The sequence below is a fragment of the Chrysochloris asiatica genome, unplaced genomic scaffold, assembly GCF_000296735.1.
Source record: "Chrysochloris asiatica unplaced genomic scaffold, ChrAsi1.0 scaffold00167, whole genome shotgun sequence".
Classification (NCBI taxonomy): Eukaryota; Metazoa; Chordata; class Mammalia; order Afrosoricida; family Chrysochloridae; genus Chrysochloris; species Chrysochloris asiatica.
The window spans coordinates 4,945,811-4,969,965 of NW_006408685.1; the positions used below are offsets into that span (position 1 = coordinate 4,945,811).

At 36.4% G+C, this 24,155-nt stretch overlaps 1 protein-coding gene and 1 non-coding gene across 2 annotated transcripts in view; both read right to left on the bottom strand.

Moving 5' to 3' along the window:
• ZNF711 (zinc finger protein 711) overlaps positions 1-21,790 on the bottom strand; it is a 65,225-nt gene extending 43,435 nt beyond the window's left edge. The window contains exons 1-3 of the mRNA XM_006871310.1: positions 21,667-21,790; positions 20,301-20,544; positions 19,824-19,928 (exon numbers count right to left, since the gene is read on the bottom strand). Of these exons, the coding sequence (XP_006871372.1) occupies positions 19,824-19,902 (79 nt within the window). The 5' untranslated portion in view covers positions 19,903-19,928; positions 20,301-20,544; positions 21,667-21,790. The remainder of the gene's footprint in view (positions 1-19,823; positions 19,929-20,300; positions 20,545-21,666) is intronic.
• Positions 7,077-7,149, bottom strand: TRNAR-CCU. Its single transcript has one exon. It is a non-coding gene; the product is annotated as a tRNA-Arg (tRNA).
• Positions 21,791-24,155: the final 2,365 nt, after the last annotated feature.

Sequence of the window (24,155 nt, forward strand, 5' to 3'; positions counted from 1 at the left end):
TTACTACAAGAACAAACAAATTGCTTGCCCAGGAAACATCAAGACAAGTGGTTGGGGCCCCTTAATGCAAACCTCCTTCCAAGGCTAAGACTCAATGGAAATACGCGCTCTGATTGGTGACCACACGCATCACCGATAGGGAGAAGTGGGGTAAAAGCAGCAATGAAGTGGCAAGCTAAGCCCTACAATGTTCGGTGGGCTTCTGTGGACCCAGATGGGGACCTGGTTGGCCAGCAGTGTGGCGAGACCTGGGAACTCTTGGGCCCAGAGTCAGCGGTGTGGCCACAGAGGACTAGAGTGGAGAGTGAAGCTACCAGTTGATAGGAAGAGAGGGCATACGCACAAGAACACCCACACCTGCAGATGGTACCCACATGACCTGGCCCCGATGAATGGATGATCAGAACTCAACCACTAGAAGAAAGAAGAGGAAAAAAAAAAAGAGTGACCTGATACAATTTGATGAACTTGACCTACACCTATGCATGCAGTAACCCAAAAGAGGGAACAAATACTTACAGCAAGAAACATTCCCATCCCCTCCACACACAGAGTAGACAGAGATGGGCAACTTGAACATTGGATACCCAAATTGGGGGTGGGGGGACTACAAAGGCAAGAAGTGACTGGCTTACAAGCTTTCAAGAAGGAACCTAGAGCCAGGGGGCATGGAGGAAGGCAGAATCTCCAGTGAGTACTATCCAATCTGTCTAGGCGGAGCTGATGAAATGAAATGTAGAAGGGTCACTTGTGATACAATAGTGAATAATTGTTATCAGGACTGATTGTGAGGGTTGTAAATGTAAAGGTAGATGTTTTCTAGCAAGGAAGGGAGTGATTAACTCTCCAGTCTAGGAGAGGAGGTCTCTGGGACCAACAACAGAGAAGAGCTGAGAGCGGGACACTACCCAGAGAAGCAGCGAGGCCCGAGATGGAGGCAGAGACAATGACGTGGAGTGATGAAGCGGCTGGGGACTTTGGATCCAGATAGGGAGAGGGACTGTGTGCTGAAGAATGGGGAGAGGGGGAGTGTAGGGGGCGGGTTTATAGGGTATACCCTTTGGTCGATTGATGATGCATGGAGAGGATTGGAACCATGGCAATGAAACGACGTACGGTGGAATGAATGTAAAACTCAAGTTCTCCCATGTAAAATATCATATAATTCACAATAAAACATGTGGGAAAAAAATTTTTTTAAATATCATATGGAAATTAGAACAGTTCCAGATAAGTAGAAATTAAAAGAGTTTGTAATAACCAGACAAACTTAAAAAATATATACCAAAGAAGTTCTTTGGACTGAGAACCAACAGCAGGCAACAACCTGAGACTAACATGCATGGCAGCACCACACATAACTCGATACACACATAAAAGTATCCCAAGTAAAACAAACCTACAAAACTGAAAACAGGGTACCAGAAATATCAATTTATAATGAAGACAACTATAAAGCAAAAAGAAGGTACATTTTAAAAAGCAAAAAAAAAAAAAAAAAATACGTCTATTACAGCACTTTCAAATGGAAAGGAAGTCAAGTAGATTTGAAGATAAAACAGAATCTTTTAAGCTTGAAAAGAATTTAATGAACTACTGGGTAACCTCAAAGAAAATTAAAACACTTTCATATCAAAAGAAAAAAGAATAAAACCTTAAAGATTAAAACAAGACAAATTAACATTAAAACAAGAGAAATTACTAAAATGACAAGTAAACCCACAAACAAACAACTCAAAACAGAAAATTATGTGGAATACAGAAACCACAAAACAAAATATAAGATGGCAGCATTCAATTCATATCTATTGATAAGTGCAGTAAACGTAAATGGATTAAATACAAGAGACACACTTTACACACAAAGACTAAAATGGGCTAAAAATTATAGGATGGAAAAAAAATACATCAAGCTAACAGCAATGAAAACAAGATGGAGTGGAATATTAATTTCTGAAAAAATAGATTTTAAGGCGAAAACCAGCATAAGAGACCAACAAAGACATAATTAAAAGGTCAATTAAAAAAGAGGGTATAGCCATAATAAATATATATGTTCCCAATAAAATACCCTCAAAATATATAAATCAAACTCTAATAGAATTGAAGAAAGAAATAGACAACTCTACAATAAAAGTAGATTGTAAAGCACCAGTTTCAATGAAGGAGAGAACTACAAAGAAACTCAACAAAGACAAAGAACCAAACGCAATCAACCATTTTGACATCATAGACTTAAACAGAGCACTAAACCCAAAGCACCACAATGCAAATTCATTTTCAGTGCACATAGAACATTTTCCAGAACAGACTATAGGTTAAGGCACAAAGCAAGCATCAATAAATTTTAAAACATCAAAATACTACAAAACGTCTTCTCAGATCACAATGCTATAAAATTAGAAATAAACAATAGGAAGATCAAGGAGAAAAGAAAAAAAAAACATGGAAATTGAATAACAGCCTTCTTAAAAGCTACTAGGTTACAGAATTTAAATTAAAAGAAAATTCAATTTTAAATATCTTGAATCAAATAAGAACAAAAACACAACATATCAAATTCTATGGGACACAACAAAAGCAGTGCTCAAAGGATAATTTATAGCAACACATGTACCCCAAAATAAGAAAGAACCAAAATCAATATATTAACCCAACACTCTAACAATAGGAAAAAGAGCAACAAAGTAAGCCTACTGCCACCAGAATAAAATAAATAACATAGATTAGAGCAGAAATAAAGGAAACAGAATACAGAAAAAGAGAATTAACAAGAAGTTGGTTCATGAAATGATTAATACAATTGACAAACCACTGGCAAATCTAACAAAAGAAAAGGAAAAGATGCAGATAACATGAATAAGAAATTATATGAGTGATGTCACAATACTATAAACAGAATGCTATGAAGAATTGTATACTCACAAATTTGATGATCTAAAAGAAATGGACAAATTTCTGGAAAAAACATTACCTACCTAAACTAATATAGAACAAAGCTAAACACTTGAATGCTTCTACAATAAAAGAAGAAAATGATCAAGTGATTAAAAAACTCCCAACAAAAAATGCCTAGGTTCTCATGATTTCACTGGTGAATTCTACTAAACATTTAGAGAAGCAGTGACACCAAATGAAGTCTGACAACTTCAATCTTTTCTCCATTTATTATGATGCTATTTATTGGTCCAGTGGTGAGGATTTTTGTTTTCTTTACATTGAGGTGCAACCCATATTGAACACTGTGATCTGTGATCTTAATTAGTAAATATTTTAAGTACTCTTTCAGCAAGCAAGGTTGTATCATCTGTATAAATTATTAAGGAGCCTTCCTCCAATCCTAATGAAACTTTCTTCTTCATATAATCCAGCTCCTCAGATTATTATTTGCTCATCATACAGGCTGACTAAGTATAGTGAAAAGATGCAATCTTTCTGTTCCATAGTCTACTCTGGCCTTGTTTTGGCTAATGATATGTTTTTCCAGTGTCTCTTCCCACAGATGTTGTCACTTATTTCTGTGTATACCAACTGATGAGGTCCATGTGTATAGTTGTCTATTATGTCGTTTATAAAAGATATTTGCAATAAATAAGTCATTGGTCTTGCAAAATTCTATCATGGGATCTCCAGTATCATTTCTACCACGAAGGCCATATTTTCCAACTATTGCTCTTTCCCCTTTGTTTCCAACATTTGCAGTCCAATCACCAGTAATTATCAATATACCTTGATTTCATGTTATCGATTTCAGACTGAAGAAGCTAGTAGAATTCTTCAATTTCATGATCATTAGCTTTATGGGTTGGTGCATAAATTTAAATAATGGTGGTATTAACTGGTCTTCTTGGTAGGTATATGGATATCATCCTATCACAGACAATATCATATTTGAAGACAGATCTCGAAGTGTTCTTTTCGATGATGAATGCTATGCCATTTCTTTTCAAATTGTCTTTCCCGGAGTAGTAAACCATTTAATTGTCAGATTCAAAATGACCAATACCAGTCCATTTCAGCTCACTAATGTCCAGGTTATACATCTTTTTGTGTTCCATTCCATTTTTGACAACTTCCAATTTTCCTTGATTTATACTTCTTGCATTCTATGTTCCAATTATTGGATGTTTACAGCTGTTTCTCCTTATTTTGATTTGTGCCCTGTCAGCAAATGAAAATCCTGAAAGCTTTACTCCATTCGTATCATCACGGTCAAGTCTACCTTGAGGAGGCAGCTCTTTCGGAGTCATATTTTGAGTACCTTAAAGCTTGAGGGGCCCATCTTCTGACACTGTATCTGTGCTCTTCATCATGTCTCAATATTCAGTATACTGGTGCTGACAGTGTTACATTATTATTCAAAACGTTTTCAGTGGTTAAACATTCAGAAGTATTCTGCCTCTCCTTCTTCCTAGTCTGTTTTAGTATGGAATCTCAGCTGAAACCTTTCTACCATGATTGACCCTTGTTGTTGTTAAGTGCCGTCAAGCTGGTTCCAACTCACAGTCATCCTGTACAGGGTTTTCAAGGAGCTGCTGGTGAGCTTGAACCACAGACCTTGTGATTCAAATTGACTTTTCAGTCCAGTGTATTAACCTATAGCACCATACCAGGACTCCATTAGTGACCCTTCCCCAGTGTTTAAAATACCCATGTCATAGCTTCCACCATCACAGCAACATGCAAGCCATCACAGTATAACAAACTGACAGATGAGTGATGAATAGAAACTCTGTAAATAGGAACCAGATAAAGTTGCCCTTTATCACCACTCCTATTCAATATTTTGCTGGGAGTCTTATTCAGAGCTATAAAGCAAGAAAGGGAGATTAAAGCCATCTAAATTGTCAGCAAAGAGTTAAAACTCTCTCCATTTGCAGAAATGATTCTATACATAGAAAATCTCAGACCAACCAAGAAAATTATTAGAACTCATTGAACTATTCAGCAAAGTGGCAGAGTACTAGATCAATATATAAAAATCAGCCAGGTTCCTAAACACTAATAAAAACAGTTCTGAAAAAGAAATGAGGAAAACAATATCATTTATAATAGCCACCCAAATGATTGAATATTTATGAATGAAAATAACTAGAGAATCAAAAGTTTTCTAAAAAGAAAATTAAAAAACACACTACAAGAAAGCAAAATAAACTTACCATAAAGGAAGCATATACCACATTCATGGATAGGACATATCAACATAACCCAAAGCTATCTACAGATATAATACAATCACAATCCAGATCCCAATGTCATTCTTTAAACAGATGGAAAAACTAATTACTAACTTCATATGGAAAGGAAAGAAAACCAAAAAAAAAAATTAATTGATGAAAAAGTAGAACAAAGAGGTCTCTCACTTTCTGATCTCAAAACCAACTACACAGCTACAGTAAAACATTTACTACATAGCCCCCAAACAGCCTAGTACTGGTAAAAGGAAAAGCACACAGACCCGTGGAACAGTATTGAAAACCCAAAAGTAAGCCAATCTTTGATAAAGGGCTGAAACACATTAAATGGGGGAAGAGAGAGTCTCTTCAACAAATGGTTCTGGCAAAACTGGAAATCTATTTGCAGCAGAATGAAACAAAACCCATATCTCATGTCATATACAAGTTCAAATTCAACAGGGATAAAAACAATTAGATGTAAAATCCAAAAATATAAAGATCATCTAAGAACAAAGCTGACCCATGTTGTTGTCAGGTGCCATCGAGTCGGAACTGACTCAGAGCGACCCCATGCACAGCAGAAGGAAACAACGCCCAATCCTGGGCCAATCTCACTACCGCTGCCACACTTGAGTCCATCAATGATAGCCACCTGGCTGATCCATCTCGTTGGGGGTCTTCCTCTTTTTCTCTGACCCTCCATCCTTCTCCTGTGACTGTTCCCTCCTGACAACATGTCCAAAGTATGAGAGAAGAATTTTAGCCATCTTGGCCTCCAAGAAGCACTCTGGCTGCACTTCTTCCAAAATAGATCTATTGGTTCTTTTGGCAGCCCATGACACTTTTAGTATTCTCCTCCAACACCACAATTCAAAGGCATCAATTCTTCTACGATCTTCCTTATTCACTGTCCAGCTTTCGCATCCATATAAGGTTATTGAAAATACCATGGCTTGGGTCAGGTGCACCTTAGTCCTCAAGCTGACATCTTTGCTCTTCAACACTTTAAAAAGTTCCTGTGCAGCTGATTTGCCTAATGCAATATGTCGTCTGATCGCTTGACTGCTGCTTCCGCGAGTGTTGATAGTTGATCCAAGAATAATGAAGTCCTTGACAACTTCAATCTTTTCTCCGTTGATAAGAATGTTGTTCATTGGTCCAGTGGTGATGATATTTGTTTTCTTGACTTTGAGATGAAATCCATACTGAAGGCTGTGTTCTTTGATCTTTATCAGTAAATGTTTCAAGTCCTCTTCACAAGCAAGGTTGTATCATCTGCATATCGCAGGTTGTTAATGAGTCTTCCTCCAATCCTGACGCCACGTTTTTCTTCATAGAACTCAGCTTCTCGTATTATTTGCTCAGCATACAGGTTGAATAAGTATGGTGAAAGAACACAACCTTGTCACACACCTTTCCCAATTTTAAAACATTCCGTGTGCTTCTTGGTCCAGGTACAGATTTCTCAGAAGTACAATAAAGTGTTCTGTAATAGGGTTTCCAAAGAGTAGCTGGTGAATTTGAACCGCCAATCTTTCGGCTCAAACTGACTTTGCAGTCCACCACATTAACCCACAGCACCTAGCAACAATAACAACGATGAAAAAATAGGAACACAGTTTGGGGCTCTGAAACATCACATAAATACACTATTAAACATAACTGAAAAACACACAAAGAGAAGGCAAAATAGATGACTGGGACCTCCTAAAAACTAGACACTTATGTGCATCAGCATAAAACAAAATAGATGAATGGGACTTCAGAGATTTCACCAAAATACTATAAAGAGAAACCACATACTGGGAAAACTTTTTGTCAATGGCATATCAGACAAAGGAGTATTCTCCAAAATTTATAAAAATTAAAAAAACCTCTAGAAGAAAAATTCTACCTTTGTACCCCGGGTGGGACTCGAACCCACAATCCCTGGCTTAGGAGGCCAATGCCTTATCCATTAGGCCACCGGGGCTAATGGATAGGAGTCCTGGTGTGACGCTGTGGGTTAATGTGCCAGACTGCAAAGCCATTTGAACTTCAAGGTCAGTGGTTCAAGCTCACCAGCTGCTCCTCGGAAACCCTACACAGAGTCACTATGGATCAGAACTAAATCGATGGCACTTCACAACAGCAACAACAGAAGAGAAATACAAATAATCCCATTAAAAATGGGCAGAGGGCATGAACAGGCACTTTACTAAAGAAGGCATTCAAGCAGCCAAAAAAAAGGAAGACATGCTCACGATAATTAGCCATCAGAAAAATGCAAATCAAAACAACATTGAAATATCATCTCACCACACTAATAGTAAACGTAAATAAAAACAAAAAACAACAAATGCTGACAAGGATGGAACAAAACTCGACATGTTATCCATAGCTTGTCATGATCCATACAGTCAAAAGTTTTTGGACAGTTAATAAAGCACATGTAAACATCTTTCTGGTATCCTATGCTTTTAGCCAGATCCATCTGATGTCAGCAATGCTATCCCTCATTCCACTGCTCTTCTGAATCCTACTTGAATTTCTGGAAGTTTCCTGTGGAGGAAGTGTTGCAACAATTTTTAAATTGTCTTCAGCAAAATCTTACTTACATGTGGTAGTAATACTTCTCAATGATTTCTGAATTATTTTGGGTTACCTCTCTTGGAAATGGGCACAAATACAGATCTCTCACAGTTAGCCAGGTAGTTTCCTTCCAAATTTCTTGTCATAGATGAATGTTTCCAGTGTGCATCAGTTTGTTGAAAGATTTCAATTCCCAGAGCACTGTTCTTTGCCAATGCCTTCAGTGCACCTTGGACTTCTTACTTCAGTCCTCATGATAATATGCTATCTCTTGAGATAGTTGAACATCAACCATTTATTTTTGGTACAGTGACCATGTACTTCTTCCATCTTCTTTTGATGCTTTCTGCATCAGTCAATATTTTGCACATAGAATCTTCCAATATGGCAATCCTAGACTTGAATTTTTATTTCAGGTTGACAAATGTTGAACTTGTTCTTCCCATTTGATTTACTAACTTCAGGAGACTTTGTCTCCTAGAGCTACCCTTTGAAATTTCTTTTTTCATTCCTTTACAAACTTTATTCTGGACAACAAGTTTCAGAATCTCTTCTGACATCCGATTTGGTCTTTTCCTTCTTTCTTGTCTTCTTAATGACCTTTTGCTTTCTTCTGTATGATTTAATCCCACAACTCCTCTGTTCTTTGGTCATTAGAGACAAATGCATCAAATCTTTACTTGAGATGATCTCTCTAAAATAAGGTGAGATTTGTTCAAGGTCATATTTTGGCTCTCGAAGACTTGTTTCAATTTTCTTCAGCTTCAGTCTCAACTTGCATATGATCAATTGATGGTCTGTTCCAGTCTAGCCCGATCCTGTTTTGGCTGATGATATAGAGCTTTTCTACCATCTCTTCCCACAGATGTTGCCAATTTGATTTCTGTGTATTCTATTTGGTGAAGTTCATGTGTACAGTCATCTTTTGTTTTAAAAATAAAGGTATTTGCAGTGAATAAGTCATTCATCTTGCAAAATTCTTTCACGAGATCTCCAGCATTATTTCTATCACCAAGACCATATTTTCCAACTTTTACATTACAATCACCAATAATTATCAATATATCATGATTGCATGTTTAATTAATTTCAGACTGAAGAAATTGGTAGAATTCTTCCAATTCATCACCACTGGCTTTAGTGGTTGGTGTGTAAATTTGAATAATGGTGGTGTTAACTGGTCTTTCATGTAGGTATATGTATATTGTACTATCACAGACAGTGTAAATATTGAAATGTTCTTTTGATGATGAATGTTATGCCATTTCTCTTCAATTTTTTATTTCTGGTATAGCAAACCATAAGACTGTCAGATTCAAAATGGCCAGTAGCAGTCCATTTCAGCTCACTAATACCTAGGAACACTTTATGTGTTCCATTTCATTTTTGACAACTTCCAATTTTCCTCAATTCATACTTCAAGCATTTCATGTTCTGATTATTAATGAGTATCTGCAGGTGTTTCTCCTCATTTTGAATTTTGTTCAATCACCAAATGAAGGTCCTGAAAGCTTTATTCCATTCACATCATCACAATTAATTCTACTTTGGGAAAGCAGCTCTTCCCCAGTCATATTTTGATTGCTTTCCAACCTAGGAGCTTATTTTCCAACACTATATCTGGCAATATTCTGGTTATATTCACAATGTTTCAATATTCAATATTCTCGTGCTATCTGACAGTGTTCCACTGCTGTACATAAGGTTTTCAGTGGTTAAACATTCAGAAGTAGTCTGCCTCTCATTCTTCCTAATCTGGCTTAGTCTGGAAGCTCTGTTGAAACCTGTCCACCTTGAGTGACCCTGCTAGTATATAAAATACTGCTGGAATAGCTTCCTGTATCACAGCAACATGCGAGCCACCACAATACTACAAACTGCAGAGGAGTGGTAGGTAGACACATGTTAACTTGGGTGACTAGGTGTTGGGAAAGGCAATATACAACAAGAGGAAAGTTGGAAGAAAAATCATGAAGGTATATGAAAACAAGAGCAGTGCAATAGTTAAAAGTAATACAGGTAAATACTGTTATATACAGAACCCTGCAACAACAGTGAGAGGCAGGTTGGAGTGTAGCCACAAATTTGAAAGAGGATATTTGTACATGGGTATTTACCTTCATCACAAACACATCTATCAATGTGATGGAGCATACAGGTGGCAAAATTAGGAACTTTTTAGACATTACTAAACACCTTGAGAAGATGAGTTGTCGGGGCTGAAGACGCACAACCGTATTCTCAATAGACATCATGATCAACTGACATAACATAGTGCCCCAAAACAAAGTTTTGCACCCTATTTTGGGATCTTAAAAGCTCATGAGTGGCCATCTAAGGTACAACTACTGATATCTTCATTTGCAGAGGAAAAAAAAGTGAAGAATATTGAAGACATTTGGAATCAATTAGTCCATTAGAATAAAGGGACACATGAACACACATTTCAATAACCCTGAGACCAAAAGAACTAAATGGTGCCCAGCTACCACTATCAACTGCTTTGAAAAGGATCACATTAGAAGGTCCTGGATAGAGTAGAAGAAAGGATTGAACAAAACTCAAAATTATAGAAAAGACTGGGCTTACTGGCAGAAAGAGTCTGGAGGAATCTGAGACTATGGTCTTCAGCAACCCTTCAGATCTGGAAATCACTATCATGGCTCAATTTTCAGCCAAGTAAAAGACAGATACATATAATGAACAAGAATAGTAAAATTTGCTCACCATGGAATGAGCAACCATTCAAAATAAGAAAGGAAAACATTTACCTAAAAGCAAAGTTCTGAAGCTTTGGGAAAGAGGGTGGAATGGGAATAAGAATGACAGAGAGGAAATGGAACAACTGTTGTTACATAGAGAGGATTACACTTAGTGAGATAACATGAACTGTATCATTTGATTAATGTGAAATTGATAATCAGCTCTGACAACCTTCACACAATTCACAATAAAAAGTTTAAACAACAGCAACAACAACAAAAAAACACAGCTGCTGTTGAACTGACTCCAACTGATGGTGATCCTACGTTTTTCAGAGTAGACATGTGCTTTAGAAAATTTTTGTTTTGTTTTGTTTTGTTTAAAGAATGAATATAAAAAGTAAATGAAAATTTTTAAAGAATACAAACCTGAAAATATAAATCCAGAAGATTAATATTAAGATTTCATAAATGGCCAATACATTGAAAGGACAAAAGAGTAGATTTGAATCAATGGAAGCCTAAATTAGTGAGCTTGAAGATAAGTCTCTCCATACTAGTATGCTAGGAGAAATATCAGAAAGAAATAACAAATATAAAGAAAAAAAAATTATATGGAAGACCATGAAGTAGAGTAAATTACAGGTGATCAGAATTTCAGAGCACAAAGAGACCAAAAACAAGTGCAGAGAAAATTGTCAAAGGGTTGTTGGAAGAAAAGTTTCCTAATATCATAAAAGATAAGATAGGCATCCTAGAAGCTGAGTGAACACCAAACAGGATACACTCTAAAAAGAATATCACTAAGACACAAGATATATATCATAATCAAATTTTCCAAAGCCAAAAACAAAGAAGAATCCTGAAAAAAGCTCAGGAACAGTGAAAAGTTACCTACAAAGGAGAACCAATAAGAATACCCTCTGATTTCACAGTAGAAATCATGCAGATGGGAAGACAATGAGATGCCATATGTCAAACTCTGAATGAAAAAAATTGCCTTGACAAGCAAGTTATATGCTAGCAAAATTGTCTCTCAAATGTTGTCTCTCAAATGGCTATTACATGCCATCTAGTAGGTACTAACTCATAGTGTCCCTAAGCACAACAAAACAAAGCACTGTCTGGTCCTACACCAATCTCACAATCATTTGTTATGTATGAACCCACTGCTGCTGCCACTCTGCCAATTCACCTAGTTGGAGGTCTTCCTCTTCTTCCCACAAATATGACAGAGAAACTAGGACATTTCCAGATAAGAAAGAAATTAAAGGAATTCATAATAATCAGACCAATTTTACAAAAAATACCAAAGGATGTTCTTTGGACAGAGAATCAAAAACAGCAGACAGCAACCACACATTAACATACAAAACACCACCACCCAGGTCTCAACCCAGATAAAGAAGTATTTAAAGTAAAACAAACCTACAAGACTGATAATAGGCAACCAGAGATATCAATTTATAATGAAGAAAACTACAAAGCCCAAAGAGGGAGTAGTGTAGTTACAGAAATTCCAAATGTGAGTAAGTCAATTAGATTTCAAGATAATACAGACTGTTTTAAACTAGGGAAGAAATGAATACATTACAGGAAATCTCAAAGAAAATTGATACACTTCCATATAAAAATTAAAAAGATGGAAACAATAAAGATTCAGTAAGCATTAAAACAATAGCAATTAAGTAAATGAGAAGAAAACCCACAAACAAAATGAACACAGTACAGAAAATTAGATGGAACAAAGAAACTAAGAGCACCACAAAAAAAAAAAAAAAGAAAGAAAACCATGCAGCAAAATGACAGCAATCAATTCATATCTATCAGTAATTACTCTGAATGCATATGGACAAAATGCATTAATCAAAAGATAGTATCAGAAAGGATATGAAAACAGGATTCTCCAATATTCTGTCTACAAGAGACACATCTTCCACACAAAGGCAAAAATAGCCTAAAAATCAAAGGGTGGAAAAAATATATCAAGCTAATGGCAATCATAAACAAGAAGGAATGGCAATATTAATTTCTGGCAAAATAGACTTTAAGGCAAAAACCATTATAAGAGACCAAGGATATTATACCATTATTAAAGGATCATTTGAACAAGAGAACATAGCCATAATAAATATTGTTTGAACTGCAAGGTCAGCAGTTCAAGCTCACCAGCAGCTCATCATCATCTCTATACAGGGCCATTATGGGTCGGAACTGACTCGACAGCACTTAATAACAACAAAAACAATGAAACAGCTTCAAAACACAGAAAACAAACTACTCCAAATTTCAGGATGGGAAACTCCTGAATTTGTTTTATGAAGTGAACATAACTTTGATACCAAAACCAGGCAAAGACATTACTTAAAAAGAAAATTATAAGGCCAGTATCATTCCTGGAGCTCTGGTAGAGTAGTGGTTACAAATCGGGCTGTGAACCTTAAGGTCAGCAGTTCGAAACTACCAGCTGCTCCGCGGGAGAAAGATGAGGCTTTCTGCTCCTGTAAAGATTTACAGCCTCAGAAACCCTGTACAGGATCGCTATGGGTCGGAACCGACTTGATGGCACTTAACAACAACAACAACAATCATTCCTGGTGTGGTGCTATAAGATAAGCACTATAAGATAAGCAAACCACAACGTCGGCAGTTCAAACCTGGCAGCTGCTCCTTGGACACCCTATACAGGGTCACTATGAGTCAGAACTAACTTGACAGCACTTAACAACAATAATATCACTTGTGTCTAATAATATTCATGAGTGATATTATTAGACACAAAATCCTAATCAATAAAATCCAACAGCATATCCAAAAATAATGCATCATGAACAAGTGAGATTCATATCAGGTAAGCAAGAGTGGTTCAATTTTAGAAAAATAATCTGTGAAATCTACCACATAAATAAAACAAAGGAAAAGATTCACATTATCATATTGACTGATGCACTGGACAAAATCAATTCCTGATAAAAACACTGAACAAAAAAAGAACAGCTGGGATACAACAACAACATACAACACTAACAGTCAACATTATTCTCAGTGGAGAATAACTGAACACATACCCCTTGTGAATAGAAATCAGAAAAAGTTGCCCTTTATCACCACTCCTATTCAATAATTTTTCTGGAAATCTTAGCCAGAGCTATAAAGGCAAGAAATGGAAATAAAAAAGGGTCCAAATTGGCAAGGAAGAAGTAAAAGTCTCTTCATTTGCAGATGGTATAATACTATACATAAAAAGACTCAGCAAGAAAATTATTGGAACTCACTGAAAGATTCAACAAAGTGGCAGAGTATAAAATCAACACAGAAAAATCAGTCAGATTCCTTTATATTAATAAAGAGTTCTCTGAAAAGGAAATCAGAAAAATAATACCAGTTGCAATAGCCACCCCAAAGCTGAAATACTTATGAATAAATCTAACCAGAGAAACAAAAGATTATACACTACATGACTGATACACTTACAAGACTTATGCACTATAGACCAAAAGAGATCTACAAAAACAGAAGAATAAACCATGTTCGTGGGTAGGAAGAAGACTTAACATTGTGAAAATGTCAACACTACTCAAAGCATTCTATAGATAAAATGCAGTCCCAATCCAGATTTTAATTGCATTCTTTAAGATGTTGTTAGTGATTCATTTATGGAAAAACTAATTACTAACTTTATATGGAAAGGAAAGAGATCCCAGGTAAGCAAAGCATTACTAAAGAAGAGCAATGAAAAAGTTTTCTCACTTCCTAATCTCAAAAGCTGCTACACAGCCAGAGTAGTCTAAACAAACCTTTTATTGTGGTACAAAGATTCTGATCAGTGAAACAGAATTGAGAAAAATGGGGTAAACCCATTTGCCTACCGTCAACTGATCTTGACAAAAAGCCAAAACACATTAAACAGGGAAGAGTATCTTCAACATATGGTGCTGGCAAAACTGGAAATACATTTGCCAAAGAATGCAACAAGACCCATTATCTCACACAACTGACTTAAACACACTCAGCATGAATCAAAGACATCAATTTAAAACCAACAACTATAAAGATCATCAATGAAACAAACATTCACTACCAAAAATAACAGAAAACACACGAACAACAGATTACACATGATTGTGACATCCTAAAAGTTAGAAACTTATGTGCAACAAAAGATTTCACCAAGACAGTAAAAAGAGAAATCACAGGCTGGGGAAAATTTGTCAGTGACATATCAGACAAGAGACAGGTTTGCTGTTAAGGGCCGTCAAGTCAGTTCCGACTCACAGCAACTCCATATAGGTTTCTTGCGGAGTGGCTGGTGGGGTTGACCTTGAGATTAGCAGCCCAATGCTTATCCTACAGCACCACACCATGGCTCTCTAAAATTTATAGAAAACTCCAACACCTCAACAATAAAAAGACAAATAATCTAATTTTAAAATGGGCAGAGGACATGAATAGACACTTCACATTCAAAGAACACGTTCAGGCGACCAACAAACATATGAAGAAATAGTCATGATCATTAGCTTTCGTTGTTGTTAAGTACTGTTGAGTCAGTTGTGACCCATAATGACCCTGTATAAGGTTTCCAAAGAGCTTGAACCACCGACCTTGTGGTTCAAACCAACGTTGTAATCCAGTGCATTAACCCACAGAAACCACACCAGGAGTCATAGAGAGATGCAATTCAAAACAGCAAAGAGATATCATCATTAATAGCAAAGTTAAAAACAACAGAAAATGACAAATTCTGGTGAGGGTGTGGAATTACTAAAACCCTCCTACACTGCTAGTGAAACTGTAAAATGGTGCAACCACTGTGGAAAACGGTATGTTTTGTTTGTTTGTTTGTTTTTATCAAAAAGATGGAACTAGAAATAACATATGACCTAGCAATCCCTCTATTTGGTATATATCCATAAGAATTAAGATATAGCTGCAACCCATATTTGTTACAGCACTATTCACAATAGCAAAAAGCTGTAGACAGACTAAACGCCCATCAACAGAATAACAGATAAACAAACACTACAGAACGTTGAAGAATAAAGATGAATCTGTGAAACACCTCATAACATGGATGAAACTGGAGGACATTATGATGAGTGAAATAAGTCAATCCCTAAAAGGTAAATATTGTATGAGACCACTATTGTAAAAAGCCAAGAAAAGGTTTTCATGCTGAAGTAATCATTCTTTCATTTATTACCAAGGATAGGAGGGCAGGGGGAAAAATTCACTAGCTAGAGGATAGACACAAGTTAACTTGGGAGATTGGAAAGTAGATATACAACAAGCAGGAGGGTGACAGAAGAATGACGAATGTAGGGGAAGACACAGGTTAGAATGCAAGAGTTAATTGGAATAGAGGATGTGAGGATGGCCCAGGACCGGGCAGTGTTTCATTCTATTGTGCATAAAGAACTTACTCGATGGCACCTAACAACAACAGCATATCTCCTTGGAAGCCACTGTGATTTGATTGGACCTTATTTTTGAAGGCACCCTAACAAGACTAAGGCAGGTGTCTTGTCAGCAGCCATCCACTAACCACAGAGTCATGTATAAACATGCATTGTTTGGAATAAACCCATGCATGTATGAACTGGAACCCTAGTAGCAAGAATTTTTTACCCAAGGCTAGAAAGCAAGCATAAAAATAGGCACACATACAGAAATACTCATTTAAGTACTTTCCACAAGAGCCAAAAAGTGGAAACAACCCAAATGTATGTCATGAGGTAAACAGATAAACAAAATGTAGTATGTATTCAGTCATAAAGAGAAATGAAGTCCTTGTGCATGCCACTGCATGAATTAACAATGAAAACATTATGTTGAATGACATAAGTCAGTCACAAAAGGACAAATATTTATGATCACACTTATGAAGAATAAGCAAATATATAGAAATCAAAGACTATTAGTGGTTACCAGGCATGGAAAGGAGGGGAAAAGGGAAAGCTTTTGCTTAGGGAGCATAATTTGGAAATAGGTAGCAAGAATTATTTCACAATTTGAAGAACGGTGCCAATGTCACCAAAATTATACATGTAGAAATTGTTTACTTGGTGTTTGTTTTCTGTGTATTTTCACCATAATTTTTTTTAAAAAAAGAACTCATCCTCAAAAGAGCCAGTAACCACAAAAATTATTAACAGGCTGTATGACAAAAAAGAAATAAAATGCCTTTAAACGTTTATTCATATAAGTATGATTTACTCTGTTAAATTTATCTTAGAAAGGGGTTTAAACAATACTATGAAAATATCAATAAAATATCTGGAAATATTAAGTTGGTAGCCCTCAGATTTTCCATGTTATTCCTGCCAAAAAGATGGGGAACCAGGAAAAATTTCTTTCTACCCTATAACATATCTTTATAAGTTTACATGTAGGTATGTGTATAAATTATGGGTCAGAACAGACTCAATGGCACTTAACAACATGTGAAAGTATATGTACAATGGAGCTTCAAAATTTGTGGAAAATTCCACTATCTTTTATTTCTATTTTCCACAAATATTTTGAAGCCCCTTTGGATATCTTTCCTAACTTAAATGAAAGGGAGTCCAAGAAGATGGGATGTTTATTCTTTAGCTTCAGTTATACTTCCAAGGAGAATTATACTCCTGCCTAATAAACAAAACCTTAAGGTAAGCACAAAATTGTTTAAGTGCATTAAAAAAAATTTCAATAGGCCAAATAGTCAATAATTAATGAATGGATAAACAAAATGAAGTATAACCATACAACTGCATACTATTTGGCAACAACACGAATCGAATACTGATACAACATGGATGAACCTTAAAAAATTTATCCCAAGTGAAAGAAACGAGATACGATAGGCCACATATTGTATGATTCCATTTATATGAAATGTCTAGAATAGTTAAAATCCATAGAAACCAAAAGTATAGTAGTAGTTGCTTAGGGCTGGAAGCAACAGAGTGACTGTTAAAGGGTGTCTGGTTTCTTCTTAGGATTATGAAATATTTTTTAATTACTAGTAGTAAAAATCGGATCCTGGTGTGGCGCTGTGGGTTAATGCGCCAGACTGCAAAGCCGTTTGAACTGCAAGGTAGGCGGTTCAAGCTACTCCTCAGAAACACTATACAGGGTCGCTATGGGTCGGAATTGACTCGACGGCACACAACAGTAGTAAAAATCACTCTATGACTATATTTAATATAACTGAATTGTAAATCTTAAAATGGGTGACTTGAATGGCATGTGAATTTTATTTCAATAAAAATAAGAAAACAAGTGTACACACAAAAAATTTTAATATCCACATTCTACATCTCCAAGAATTAAAGGAAATAAAGTATCATTGTATTAAGAGATTAATAAAAGTTGAAGACATTAAGAAGGAACAATAAATATAAAGATAAGAAAAATATGAGGTACATATCCATTCAAACCAAACATTTTTTCATCCTTTGGAAATAATATTTCAATTGCCAAGAGGAGTGAAGGGAGTTCTCGTACTCTGCCAAATAATATATAGTAGATAATATTCTATATTAAATGGAATAAATAAGTTTATTACTTCAATTTTTAAAATCTTTATCTTATTTTACAAAGTAAAAGAATTAAGTTGTCATTTCAACCAAAACTTATTTGCCTACTGAATGAAGTTCAAGTGTTCCAGTATTCTGAAAAGTATACAGTCTCTAGTCAGTAACTCATAAGCATATCTTTAATTTAGCCCTTATTCATCAGCCCTGTATCTTTCTTTTAGAATTTATCCCTGTGCTTGTTTTTCATCCAACATCATTTCGTTATCATCTATAACCAATAAAATTCACTTCTGGGCTCTATCAGAAAAAAATCTATGATTCTTTTCTATTTCATCAATTAACTATTCATCACATTCAATCTTTACCCACCTTTACTTATCAGACAGAAACGTTGAAGAATCATAGTACTGGAAAAGGCCTTAAATGATATCAAAACACAATTCCAACTCATAGTGACCTACTGTAAGAGCACAGAACTGCCTCATAGGGTTTCCAAGGCTATAAATCTTTATGGAAGCAAATTACTACATATTTTTCCCATGGAGTGGCTGGTGGGTTCAATCTGTGGACCTTTCGGTTAACAGCAGAGCACTTAACCACCATGTCACCAGGGCTTTTTAAATACTATCTGTTGTTGTTAACTCATAGCAACCCTATATAGGGTTTCCAAGGAGCAATTGATCAGTTTGAACCACCAACCTTGTGGTTCAAACTGACCTTGCAGTCCAGCACATTAACCTTCAGCACCATACCAAGACTCCATATACCATGCAGAAGTAAGTAATTTGACCAAGTTTACGCACTCTTGGTGTGGTGCTATAGGATCTGCACTGAACTCTGGTAGCATAGTGGTTACAAGTCAGGCTGCTAACCTCAAAGTCAGCAGTTTGAAACTACCAAATGTTTTGAAGGAGAAAGATGAGTCTTTCTGCTACACTAAAGATTTACTGCCTCGGAAACCCTATGCAGGGTCACTATGAGTCAGAACCAACTCCACAGCACATTAACAACAACAACAACTCTAATTTTAGCTTAAGCAATTCTGAAACACCTCGTGGCACCTGTTTACTATTTTATCTCAATTGTTCATTTGTCTTTCTGCCCTCATTCTGTATCTTCAATTCTAATAATCTCAGTCCTGCCTCTTATACTTCAGACACCTCAACCTCCTCTATAATATAGACCAACTCTGCCCAAATTCAGTGAGTTGACAGGCAATGGAGACTTAGCATCTTCTTCAAAAAGAGTACTGTTAAGAAGCTACTGAAAAATCTGGCCACAAAAGCAGGAAATATCTTCTTTCTTTAAAAGAAAAATGTATATTACTAATAACAACTTTGTAAAAATACAACATTATAATATAATTAATCACTTAGTACATATTTTTCCTAATATCATTATAAATACATTTACTTTCTTTGAATAAAAGCAATTTTTTTCTAGCTTTAATAGGTATGCAACTTAAAATGTATGATCAGGCTTCAAAAAGTTCAGGAAAAAATTACATATCTTTTAACTCAATTTTCCCCTGAACTTTTTGAAGCCCTCTCAAAAATTTTAAAAAGCCTATTTAAATTTTCCCACATGCAAGAATTGATATATACCATCAGAATGTGATGAAACTATACAAATTGAATTTTCATTTCCAATACAATATTATCATTTTTCCAAGTAGAAGATTGATTTTAAGTAGACCAATACAAAGTTTTGCTTTAAAGAAATAAGCTCTACAAATGAATTTCCCAGTAAAAGCATAATTTTGTATTATATATATTCTCCTCTTACTTAGTTTAGTTTTGATTTTTAGTACATCCTGATGTAAAAAAAAAAAATACTACAAAGAGAATGTTTACCAAAATCCTGCATAATCATGGTATGGGCCATTCTAGATTCTGACGTGTGCAATCCAAGACTTCCACCACCTGGATCCATACTTAGCAAAGTTCATTCACAAAGCTCTGTAAAAGAAATGTTTTGTTTTGTTTTGTTTTTAAAATAGTTTAAATACATTTAGGCCAAAGACAGTTGTTTTGAGAAAAAAAAACAAATTTAAATTTCTTTCAAATATGTGTGCAAATCATTACACAGAAAAGGAAAACACACACACACAAAAAAAAAACCTTGATGATTTATGTGACAACCATAGATAAAAGGGTCAGATGGACGTAAACCAAAGATGATGAAGAATAAGACAGTAAGGGTGACGAGACAAGTAAGCAAAAGAACTAAGCTGGAGCATTGAGGATCCAGTTAAAAGATAAATTATAAAAGAAGAAAAAAAGAAAAAGAACAACAAAATGACAACAGTAGTTGGGATATTTATACATTACTAGAAGCCTCAGATGTCTAGTATTAGTGAACTTCATCCAGTGGTTCTTATCCATTTCTTCCAAACATAGATCAGGCCTGCAGGTGAGCTCTGCAGATAAACTTGTGTTCACTTCTGGGTCCAGAGGTTCTACTTATAATGTAAACTGTTCTATCCCAGTTTCCCTGGAGTTCTTTGAAGTAAGGGCTTCAGGCCTCACTCTACTCTTCTCTCAGTTTTGAGAACACATGAAACATGACTGTTTCCTAAATATGGTAAAGATAAGATCAATCACATATAAACATTTGACAAATTGCTTCTTGCAGCATATCTTTTACTTATAATTATACAACTATTTTTTTTTCCACTAATGATTAATAAAGTCATGAACGTTTCATGCTGGTTTTGAAAACAAGAAAGGGCTCAACCTATTTCCTTTCAAGTGACTTATTTTTGGAACATTAAATCAGAGAGTGCCATTAATATATTCCTTATAATTAGATATGTACACAAAGGGGCTTCAAAAAGTTGGAGGAAAAATTCTGTTTTCCAGAACTTTTTGAAACCTCTTATTTCCCCTTCAAATACAGGATTCTAAGTGAATCAACCAAAAATAATGTCAATTTTAGATGGCATATCTCTCTTTGTCACTTAGGAGTATTTCATAAATTGGGTTGTATTGCACCAAAGGTGAGACAATATCATTAATAAAAATTTTAGAATGTTGCCATGTAAAGTTCTATAGGTATGCAGGAGACAGGAGTATCAGGAGGTATCCTCTATAAACATTGAGTTGCATACATAAACATGTTATATCTATATATGAAATTATAAAATGAATTTTTTATTCACATGGGAACAAAACTAGCAATTTCTTAGAAATTCTTAGCTGTAGTTTATTGCCTTTATTCAAATATCAGAAAACTGTTTTCTGTCTTGCTATTATGCAAAAGAATTCACTGTAAACAAATTGTGTTCCCACAGATAAATTAAAATGCCATAGTATTTATGTTTAACAGTTAATGGTGTAAATTATTATATATGCCTGAGTGTTTAAAAAAAAAAAAAAAAAAGCTAAAATGAATATAGAGAGAATAGAGAGAAATACTGTTAACTGATGGTACATGGAGGGGATTATAATCATTGTAATGAAACAAAGTATGATTTGCTGAATGTAAAACTGATGATCTGCCCTGTAAACTTTCACTCAATTCACAATAAAAACTTATATATAAAAAAAGATAAACGAGGGGAAAAAGTGTACATTTTGATTTAATTAGAATAATTGCTTTATCATGTAATAGAACAGCTACAAATGTCTTTCAAATATTTTTTTAAACTTAATTTTGTTTGTAAGTAACTTAAGCATTATGTAATTTGTCAATCACCTTACTATGAGTGTCTCCAAGAAATTGTATATTTTCTTTCATATTGTAAAATAAAATCTACAGCAATTTCTTATTTTTTTTTCCCTTCTGAACTATGTCACTCTTGGGGAAAGCATTCTCTTTATCTATTGAGAAAATACATTCAAAATTAGATATTTTACATTTTAAGCCAAATCTCTCACACAACGCGAGTATTTTTCTTAACACTTTAAGTTGGTTGGGTTGGGAAAGGCTCAATTCTGAGTTAATCTAAAAAGCAACCAAAGAGATTCCAACAGAAAGAGCTACCTAATAAACACAAGCAATAGTATTACACTTAGAATCCAACAACTTGATTAAATCAAAAACTTCTCTAAAACACATTTTTTAAAAAAAATCACCAGCAGGACCTTATTTTGGAAAATGTAAAAGAAACAAGGGCAAGCTTTATCCTTTTCAAATGCATAGAGAAAAAGCTGTACTAATGCTCAATTATGCAAAAATTACCAACACATAGTGTAATTGTTAGGGGAAGTATCTGAATACCATATAAAGGAATTGGGGCACCTTTTCCCATATGAGAAGCTTCAATACCCCCAATAATAAGAAATGATGTAAGAAAACAGTAGTGTGTTAAATGTTGAATAACCAATAGATAGCTACGTTTCTAAAGAGTATCTCTCACATCCTTATTGAATAGAGATACAACACACCAAGTATGCTTCAAGTAAACATCTTTCCATTCATGTACGGGGATCAAAAAAATCACAAAAATAAAAATTTATTCTCGTCTATGTCCTCTTAATCATAACTTATTCATAACCAAGCTTCTCAGTGATGTAAATGGGGCACAGGGTATAAGAGAAACCCTAATCCAACAGAGTAAGAGAATGTGAAAGTAGTATTTTCAAAGATAAGGAGACAAAGGAGCCCTGGCAAGTAGCAATATTGCAGCGTTGGACGCAGCCCTCTTCCCGCATAAGTCTTCTTTCCCATGATCATGCCAAGTTTCAATCATTTTGAGCAGAACGTTCGCACGTGTCCTCTCATATATTATCCGTTTGATTAGATCTTAAACCTAACAATGGTGGAAAGGAAGAGACCTTTAAGAATCCCCCTTCCTCTCCTTCTTCCTTTCACTTGGTGCAGCAGTGACCACCGCTGCTTCCCACACGGTGCTCCCTAATCCCTCATCTTCCTACTGTTCCTTCCGCCCGCTACATGGGAGACGGCTGGGAATCAAAATGGTGGTGCTTTAGTGGAGGCGACAATTGCTGCACACACAGCCCCCCAGTCTCCGACGGCTTTCACACTTAAGATTCCCGATTCAGTGCCATCGCCTCGCAGAAAATGCTGCCATCCTTGGGAGTCTAGCAAACGTTACCATTAGCAGCTGGCTGGAGGTGGGTGTAAGGTATGCGGGGGGAGTTGGGGGGGTGAGGAATACGGAGGGGGGGAGGGTCTCTGAGAGAAAATGCCAGGGGGACGCCGCATTCTTCACTTCACCTTTTTGTTTTCCGCCATTTTCCCATCACCCTAAACTACAGACGGCCTCAGCGACAGCTTTTATTCCCAGGGGATCTGACCTAGGGGTAAGAAGCAATTGGCTGTAGGAGAAACACTTACTTCCCTCAATCCCCCTAGCCACTGGCTGTGATTGAGGAGCAAAACTGTCTCCCAGAGAAGGAGAAAATGCTTAAGGACTAGATGCCACTTCCATTGTTCCTCTCGACCTACTCTACGCGCTGGATGCAAGCCTCTCTTTCCCGCACACGAAACACACTCAGCGTAGCGGACCCAAGTCCTTCCACTTACTCCTCCAGAGTCTCCTTACCTGCCGCCGCCACCGCAGCTGCCAGTTGGACTCTGACTGCTCACTGAATGTCTGCGCGGGGGGTGGGGGGGTGGGGGGAGCGGGGAGGGGGAGAGGAAGGGCAGCAGCGCTGGATCTGTATGGTCTTCACATTCGGGTTGCGAGGTCCCCCAGCGCGAACCAATCACAAGCTACCCTGCGTCTGGGAGGCGCGCGCTGCTTCGCCTTCCTTTATATCGCCTCTGACATGCTGAGATTGCATTACGTCACGTTACCTTTGCTGCAGGGTAGGGGGCCGAAAAGGGGAGCACGCGCACGCGCGCGGTAGACGGAGAAAGCCGCGCTGGATTCATGCTTGGGGACCCCACGGACTTGTAATAGTGACTGCAGCTCAGGCCAAGCCCAAGTGCGCAAGCCCAGATCTTGGCGAACTCCTGAGGAGTTTCCGTGGGAAGATTTTTGTTTTCCTGGTTTCCCAAAGGAGAAGAGAGGGGGAGGGTGGGAAATGACTGAATGAGTACTCACTGAGCCTCTAAGTGTCATCGAGTCGGTTTCGACCCATACCGACCCTGTATAGGGTTTCCGAGGAGTGGCTGGTAAGTTTGAACTAGCAACCTTGCAGTTCAAACCGACCTTGAGGTCCAGTTTGGAAGCTGTTAAAAAAATATTGCTCCTATTCTCAAGGATTAACCTTACC